We start from the raw sequence: 9,111 nt of genomic DNA on the forward strand, positions 1-9,111 counted from the left end.
AGGGTGTTGGGCGAACCAGGGTATTTTAGTTTAAGAATACAGGAATGAAAAATATGTTTAATGTCTTTTTCCCTGTAAACGCAGCAGCTGCAGGGGGCTGAAAAGTGCTAACTACCATTGTGTCTGTCTGAAGTATTTGTTATTCCTTTCAGTGTTCGGGTTCTTGTAGTGAGGGCCATATGAGTCGGTATGTGGTTTGTCGCAACAAAGAAGGGAAAGTGATTCCAGATTCCCACTGTGACTCTGACACCAAACCTATAGCCATGCAGCCTTGTGGGGAGCTGAACTGTGCCCCACTCTGGGTACCACAGGATTGGGGACAGGTATTGTTACTAGGGAATGGGTGTGATAAAAAAACAAAATCCATGAAGTTCAGTACGAATCATTTTGTGCTACATACAGTCATATTGTATCAAAGGTTTTGGGGGAATGGACATGGAGTGTCATATACTGCTTGGGGACTTGCAAAAATTCTATGTCAATTTATCCCCACTCTGTTGAGAATCCCAATAAGTCGCTATAACGTGCTTTACAAAGAATTCAGTACAGAATTTTAGCAAATTCAGTGCTGCAACTTTATCTTCCAGCCTAGAAAAACACCAGTCAGGACAGTTAGGCTGCAGTGCTTAGTATTTCTGTTTTTTTAAACTGGACCATAACAGGACATCATAGCCAGTGGCTTGTGGTTTTTGCCGGCAGTGTAACGCCACGTGTGGGCGTGGGGAGAAAACACGACGTGTATTATGTGCTGGTCTGGAGAATGGGCTGTATCGGGAATATGGTGATTATATGTGCGATCTATCCCTGAAGCCAGAGCTGAGAACAACGTGCTTCCAGCGACCCTGTTCTGCCTGGTTCACCACCACCTGGTCACAGGTACCCAGAGTGAATGAGGCAGCCCCAGAGATTAGTGTGAACGGATGCATGGAACCAAATGATTTAGCCTGAAACTAAATATTCCTCCAAATGTTAAGCAAAACATCGAAACATTACTGGCAGTTAAATTATGATTGCGTGAAAGTGCTAGGAGGTGTTTAAGCCAGAATCATTAAAGGTTCTTAGGCACCTCAGTAACATTTTACTAGACCTTGCTAGACCTTGGGAAAGAAAACTTGTTTTGCAGTTATATATTAGAACTGAGCCTATTGCACCTCAGCAGCAAGTGGATCTGCTACACTTATTGCTACTCCCTTAGCTGATCCCTTAGTGTTTTGGCCTCATACACAGGTCAATAGACTGTCGGGAGTAGCAGAGTTGCAGCACAATATCAGTCTGTGCATGGCTAGATTTATCGTTTAGAAAAAAGGGGGGATTCACCTCGCACACCCTGGCCTTCAGGAACTCTGCCGGGTGCTCAAATACCTGGGGGGATCGGCACCCCCCTAGAACAATGGTCAAGGAAAAAAGGCAATGGCACACCAGGCACGATCAAGCAGGGAAAACCCTTGCAGAAGTTTATTTGCACACGATGCAACGTTTCGGGGTGGTCCCCTTTGTCAAGCAAGATTTATCGTTTAGGCAGGGCTTCAAAATATTTTTTACAGGGGCTACATGTACTTCCTATAGTTTACAACCAGGTACAAAATTTTGAAGCAAGGAGCCATTTCTGTAAAGTGGACTAGAAAAGGAGCCACTTTTCATAGACACAGAAATACAGCACACAAGGAATAGACTCACATTTCAACAGAACTGAACAAAACAGAATTAAAGGTGGTCATACGGGGGCCAATGAAAGCTACCAACTGAGCACCTCAAGACCAAGTCATGTCTGTGGCCCAGACCAATATATGGCTGTGAAATTCATTGGGTGAGAATCTCAACAGCACATTGATGCAGTCCTCATCCAACAGGACCCACAGATTGATCCAATCTTTGGTCCCTCAGCCAGCTATCAGATCATCCTGAAATGACCCAGCGTGTTTTGTGATCTCACCAAACAAGCACATCTCATATTGTATGGCCAGCTTAAGGATCGCCAGAGATATACCACTTTACAGTTACAGTCATTAGATATAATATTCAGGCTAGAACTGTGTTCATCCAAATTATGGTTAAATTATTTTATAATAGGAAATTGAGATTGTTTGGGTCTAACCTTGTGGTCCCAAAACCATGATTTTGCAGTTTTAGTAATTTTGGCCCATTGTTCTGCAGATGTAGTTTCAGGTTATTTGAATGACTCAGTTACATTGAGATCATGGATTTGACTGGATCCTTGAACTTTGGCCTTGTGCTTTCTGGTAAAAATGATGAACGTTTGTTTTTTAACATAGTGAGCAGATTATCTATCAGGATTTCCCAATAGTTTGCATCAGTTCTTCGAATTTTACAAAAATCCCAGACCCTGCTAATGAAAAGCAGTCGTATTACATAATGCTTCCACCACCTTACTTTACTGTTGGCATAGGCCAGCCATACTAAATCTTGTCCTCTATTGAAAGATGGCACAAATAAAAATATTACTCAGAAAGAACAATGTGAAAGTTTATCTTGTGCCAGAAAGTATGAAAGTGACAGTTTGCAGTATGGCAAAAGGTCTTATTATTAGACCAAGATAGGCCTGGTGGTGGAAATGTAACACTGCCAAAGTCTCTAAAAACAACTTAACTACAATAAAGTATAGTGGTGGTGGTGGTGGCATCATGCTGTGAGACAACCAACTTTAAATAAAGAGAATAAATAGCAAAAGACAAGACTGCAAGATAATTTATTTTAGTCTAAAGAACTGAACAAACATAAGGTAAAATAGAACTGGGTGCAACAAGAACAGGCTCAAAAACATGGTGAAAGGTGAATGTCCTACAATGGCCATGTCATTATCCAATGGGGAATCAGTGGCACTATTTGAAAAATCAATGTACAACCTGACTGAAGAACCCAGCACAAATCTGCCTGGGCCAATATCACTCCCCAACAAGGTACAAAGATGGCACATATATGTGTGGGGATTAAATACCTTTGCAAACAGTATAGTATAGGTTGTTTTTTTAAAAAAAATCTTAAATGATAAGGAAATGTATTTATATACCATGGTGTCAGCATATTAGCCTCAATATAGCTACACTGTATTAACTTTCCAGGAGGACTATTTAGGTGGCACTTAAGGTCAGTGATTACATGCAGGCATACTTTGACCTACACTGTGTGTGTGTGTGGGTGGGGATACAATGAGGGGAGCTGATCAGAAAAATGGTTTTGATGGCCTAGTCCAAGTGTAATGGATATATATGAGAATCCAGTGCTTCTTGACATAGAGCAACAGAGCAATGTCAGATAATGCCGAGTTCATTTTCACCTTTCTTTTTTTCTGACATCAAAAATGTAAATGTTGAAAAACTGTTGTGAGTTTGTGTTTTAACTTAAATTTCAGTAGATGGTAGCACTAATGCAAGTAATGTTCCTAAATAATCAAATAGCTTGCTTTATAATAAAGGACATGCTTGGATTAATATTGCATGAATGAAGCTGTATGTGTTGTGCACTTATGGCAATTTTGAATTCACAGCTTTCCTTTTGTTTACAGTGCAGCAAAACCTGTGGATCTGGCCTGCAGGTCCGAGAAGTGAAGTGTTATCAGGGTGAAGAGGTGGGCCATGGATGTGACCCAGCTACAAAACCGGAAAGCAAGCAGTCATGCCAGCTGCAGTCATGCCCCACCGAGGCTCCAGGTAACATAACGTACCAAATGAGACAAAATCAATAATATGAATGTATTTTATGACCAGTAATAAGTTTAACAATCCCATGCCATTGCTATGTATTACTATATTATACAGGTATGGGACCAGTTATCCAGAATGCAGAGGACCTGGGATTTTCCGGATAAGAGATCTTTCTGTAATTTGGATCTCCATGCCTTAAGTTTGCTAAAATTCATTTAAATATTAATTAAATCCAACAGGACTGTTTTGCTACCAACATGGATTCATGCAGCTTAGTTGAGATCAAGGACAAAGCACTGTTTTATTATTACACAGAAAAAGGAAATCATTTGAATTATTTTCTTATAATGGCCTTCCTGTAATTCGGGTTTCTGGATAATGGGTCCCATACCTATACTCGCTGTTAGTCTTGTGAGTTCTAAGAGCTCATACTCTGAACTGTCAGCATGAACAAGTCAACTGTAAATAGATAGGCTCTCACAAACCCCACGAACAGGCCAATATAGAAAAGGTCCAGAAATGTTATGTTCCTACCCATCTATGCATTAATAATTATGATTATTATTACTACATATTTAGAAAGTGCTTATATATCTGTTCATAACAGATTCCCACTGTGGAAAGAATTTTTCCAAGTTTGTTGTAGTACAGGTTTAGGATCTATTATCCAGAAAGCTCCAAATTATGTAAAAGTTATTTCCCATAGACTCCATTTTAATCAAATAATTCAAAACTTTAAAACACATTTCCTTTTTCTCTGTAATAACAAAACAGTACCTTGTACTTGAACCCAACTAAGAAATAATACATCCTTATTGGTGGAAAAACTATCCTATTTTGGCAGACTTAAGGTATGATGATCAAATGATGGCAATACCCCTTATCTGGAAAACCCCAGTTCCTGAGCATTTTGTATAACATGTTTAAGATTATTTGTAAATGAAATTGAAAGCAGTATTTGTCTGTCCTTTGTTATTAAAATGCTGGTTCTGTACCGTTGAAACAATGTAAAGTTATTCAGCACTCCTTTAGCCAGAAACTCCAATTCCCATGGTGCCTTGCACGCTTCCATGATGATCTGTCTTAACAGGAGTGTTAATCACCGAGCATGCATGGCATTGGGAGAATTGAGATTTTGGCTGAAGGAGAGTGAGATACCTCTGCATTGTTTCCATGGTACATGTATTCAGGACAATATCCACATAGGATAAAAAGGGCCAGACACTGCTTTCAAAAGCAATTACATTTACATATAATTTTTAAATGATTTTGGTTTGGCCAATGAGTGGTATCCACAGTTACCCCACGAAAGGTTTTACTAATAATTCACCAATTAACATAGATTTGTATTTGCAGGATTTGAGTATTTTTATTGGAGGTGACTGGTGGTTGGTTAACATGACCCTCAAGTCTTGTAAATTATCACTGTAGGGAGGATATATTTCGCTTTTATAATCAAGTGACCACAAACAGATGAGGAAGAAGAAATCCTCATATAGCAGAGGGGACAGGACCATTATACAGGACCATATGCTAGAAGATATTTTATATAATGTCAGCATGATCATAAACTACACACATCTGCAATCAGTCAATTCAAGCATGAAATTCCCATACGCCTAACTTTTCTGTATCACCAAGCTCCAGCATTGTTTCTGGCCTGTATAAATACCTTTTTCTGTAAAATCAGAATATTGCCATTTTACTGAGGTGCATGCATTATAGCATTTTGTCACTCAATATGTGTGGTTTCAGACAAACTAAGCACATACAGTATTTGTACAAGCAATGCATCAGCAGAGATGCTAAGCTTGATTTTCCTGGCTAATCTCAGTCTGAGTGACTCAAGGTTTATCATTTAGTCCCTATGGGTAAGGTAAGTAGTTGTACTCATAATACTCTTAAAGAAATAGTAAATAACCGTTTCCTACTTTTAACCATAGAGAGCAATGCATAGTATCTGATCCCTTTTTAAGAGCTAGACAAAAGCCTTTTTGTCTTATTCATCTTGAATTGTGTACTCAGGGAGACCTAACAAAGGTGCAAATGTGCTGAGGTTTAGGGGCATATGGAGGGGCCTAAAATAATCTGAATGGATTGCATAGAACATATTTATTAGTAGATAAAACTAAATTTATTCCAAAGAATATGTTAAAGCCAATTATAGTATAGTTTAGTATAGGGCAGACAGATCATTGTTGGGTCTATTGGCCACCTATAATGTACACTGAAATTTATATTCAACAAGCTCCTTGTAACTTTGCCAAGTCTCAGGGCATCTGCATCTCCTAAAGTTTCCCAGAACCCAACACCTCTGCACTCATGGTAGGTCCCCCCAAAAGTTGTCCTTTTGATTAACCATTAAACCCAGTGGGTTATTCCTTGAGCCACCTGCCTGTGCACCTCATTCTAAAGCAAGCGTATAAAATATTTTATTCTTTCGAGGAGCCTTTCCACTAGGTGTTCCCAACAAATAGTTCTTGTGCTGACTTTGCTTCCTGAAACTTTTTGGAACTTAACAATGAGTGTTCAGACTGAGAAAGTGTCTGGATACTTTGTGCTGTACAGTGTCGTTCCTCACATTAGTTCCCTATAGCTGTATTTCATCTACACTCAGGGCTCCTGAATCCACATTTGTATCAATGGAACTTCTGCACCAATATGTTCCCTTGGTTATCATTATCACCTCCTCTTCCCATGAGTACCATGAGTCTCAGTACATCTGCACCCATGTTATTTATGCTCCAAGCCCTATCACATCTGCAGCCATGTTATTTATGCTCTAAAACCTCACCCTGGAAGAAAGCAGGTACCGGCACACAGGTGCAATTCAAGTAGGGGAATTAACCCTTACGTGTTTATTCAGTCGACACACTACGTTTCGGGGGGCACTCCCCCTTCGTCAGGTGATGACGTCATCACCTGACGAAGGGGGAGTGCCCCCCGAAACGTAGTGTGTCGACTGAATAAACACGTAAGGGTTAATTCCCCTACTTGAATTGCACCTGTGTGCCGGTACCTGCTTTCTTCCTTCGTGCAGTATCGTGGAAGTGCCGACTTCCTAGGGTCTGAGCACCAGGTCTACTACTCCTTAGGGCTCGGGTGTGCACGTGAGTGTGTGTCTAAAACCTCACCCTATCACATCAGCACCCATGGGTATTTGTTACCTGTCTTATGGAATACTATTAAATATAAACGTGCACCTGAGTTATCATGTTCTAGTATATCTGTAAATATTATTTCTAGAGTAAAATTGCAAACTATAATTAATATAAACCATTAGAATTGCCTCCATTTCATGATGGTTGAAAACATGTGTATTTTCCATTTTAGAAGAAAACTGTGAAGACAAAGCAACAGCAAACTGTTCCCTGGTACTGAAAGTCAAGCTGTGCTCCCACTGGTATTACCGCAAGGCATGCTGCCGAGCCTGTGGGGGAAAATCCCCCTGACTGCCATCTGCTGGCACAACTTCCTAACCTCATTGGTGTGAATCCTGTACAGATTAAAATACACCAGGTGCTCTCCTATTAATAACCCTGCAGTTCCACTACTTCGGGTATGCTAGATGTAGTAGAAGGGAATGTTTGGCAGTGGTTATTTTACCTCTACATTTTAATTTAGCCTTATGGTGCCTAGTGATCAATCTGCTGTTTTGTTGATGTGAATATTTGCCTGAATCTCCTCTTTCAGTTACCCTCATACCCCAACAAGGCCAAAGAAACCATTAGCATATTGCCCTTAAATGTGTTCCCCTAGCTCCCAGACATGTAGAAGGGTATCCTATTACTGTACTGTGTTTTTACAAGTGAATTGGGCATTAGGTGCTGGAACAGACACAGCCTGTCTCCCAGTTGTTGACTTCTCCTGCAGTTTCAATTTCATGACACATGACCCTTGGCATCCCATGAGGTTTAAGGGTCAATGAGTGACATACAATATATGGAAATGTAAAAGCTGTAAAACTGCAATTCAGCCTTATTAAGAAAGAATGTTATTTAAAAAAACACACACCATACATGTGGATCCTAGTTAATCACAGGTCTGAAACTGAATCCAAGCTTTGTATCCATGAGACAACGGCCGCCATATCTGGCTCCAGCAAAAGTGACAATGGCTGAAGACAAAGATGTATTTTTATTATTCTAAATAAAACAAGAACCAAACTGGACAATGCTGTATGATCATGTTATTCTATTCTTTCCTTTTGAATCTAATTTAGATTTGTTTAAATTCACCTTGAGGCCTTACTATAACGGGGGACCTGACGCTCTTTGTCCCATTATTTTGGCTTCTGGTGGGAGATGAGGGGCACAGATTTAGGCTATTGAAATCACTCTGCTTAAAATATCTGGAGCAAGAAGAGTCATTTGGCTAAATCCACATCTTCAGTTTATTAGCAAAAATATAATTTCCCAAGCCACCCATGGCAGCATATCACCAACATGAGTATTCCCCGCCCCTCAGGTCACTGGACAGGAAAGGGTTAACTCCCAACCCTATAACATCCGCTCTGCACCGCCCCCACCTTGTCTTTTTCCTGTCCAGGTCACGTGTGTAGCTTACCGCTTCCAGGGTCTCTCTGCTCTCTCTCTCTGCCCTGATGCCTCCCATATGCTCCCCGGAGGGGATCGCGGTGAAGAAGGACCAATGGCTGGGTCAAATTCCACCTATCAGGCCCACAGTTAAATACTGGCCGTGTTGTTTGGTGGCGAAGTGCGGATCCTCTGAAAACCGCTTCTAACAGACGCAGGAAGTACGTAATTTTCCTCCCAGAGCCAGGCGTTCTTGCGTTCCACCGGCCGGATGTACGCGTCATTTCCGGTCGCGCGTCAGTTTGGTCGCGCGTTATTTCTGGAGCGACGGACGCGTGCGCCGGCGTCTGACGTCACGACGCGCGACGGAATTGGAAGTGAAGCGTGGTGTGTTGGTGAGCATGGAGGAACTTAAATTCTCTATTTTTGGACGCAAGGGTGCTTACTATTGCCTGTCTCATAGGTTACAGACAACATGGATCAGTCTGGCTCTGGGAGAGGAGTGCAGCCAAAAGTTTCTAGGTAAGCAAACGATAACGGAGTTATTGTTGGGGAGAGAGTGGAGGCTAATGGTGCTTGTTTCTTTCCTATTAGCCTCTCTGCCTCTACTGAAGCACAGAAGGTGGAAAGTCAACAAGCAAGAAAGCAGTCGGTGGCGGAGCAACCCTTAACGGCTGAGCCTCAAACTTCTACAGCACCCCAATTGGATGCCTTAGTGTCCCTAATTAAGCAAGCAGTGGTGCAGGGGGTGCAGGAAGCATCCTCTTCAAGCAGGAGGCCTAAGAGGTCTCGGGAAATGCTGTATGAGTCCCTTTCGGACATTTCAGAAGACGAATATTATGATCCGGCGGATGATCAGTCGGATTTATCAGAAGAAGGTGAAATTTTTTCTGCGGATGAGTCTGCCTTTGATG

General features: G+C 41.3%; 1 protein-coding gene across 3 annotated transcripts in view; it reads left to right on the forward strand.

Annotated features, from left to right (window-relative positions):
* The window catches only part of LOC108714364 (ADAMTS-like protein 2), a 32,257-nt gene extending 24,424 nt beyond the window's left edge, over positions 1-7,833 (forward strand). For 2 of the 3 annotated variants that reach the window (XM_018258526.2, XM_041590523.1), the window contains exons 15-17: positions 153-323; positions 3,524-3,668; positions 6,996-7,833. In XM_018258526.2, the coding sequence (XP_018114015.1) occupies positions 153-323; positions 3,524-3,668; positions 6,996-7,114 (435 nt within the window). In that variant the 3' untranslated portion in view covers positions 7,115-7,833. The remainder of the gene's footprint in view (positions 1-152; positions 324-3,523; positions 3,669-6,995) is intronic. The other variant, XM_018258527.2, reaches the window with a different exon arrangement.
* Positions 7,834-9,111: the final 1,278 nt, after the last annotated feature.

Source organism: Xenopus laevis, chromosome 4L, assembly GCF_017654675.1.
Source record: "Xenopus laevis strain J_2021 chromosome 4L, Xenopus_laevis_v10.1, whole genome shotgun sequence".
NCBI lineage: Eukaryota > Metazoa > Chordata > Amphibia > Anura > Pipidae > Xenopus > Xenopus laevis.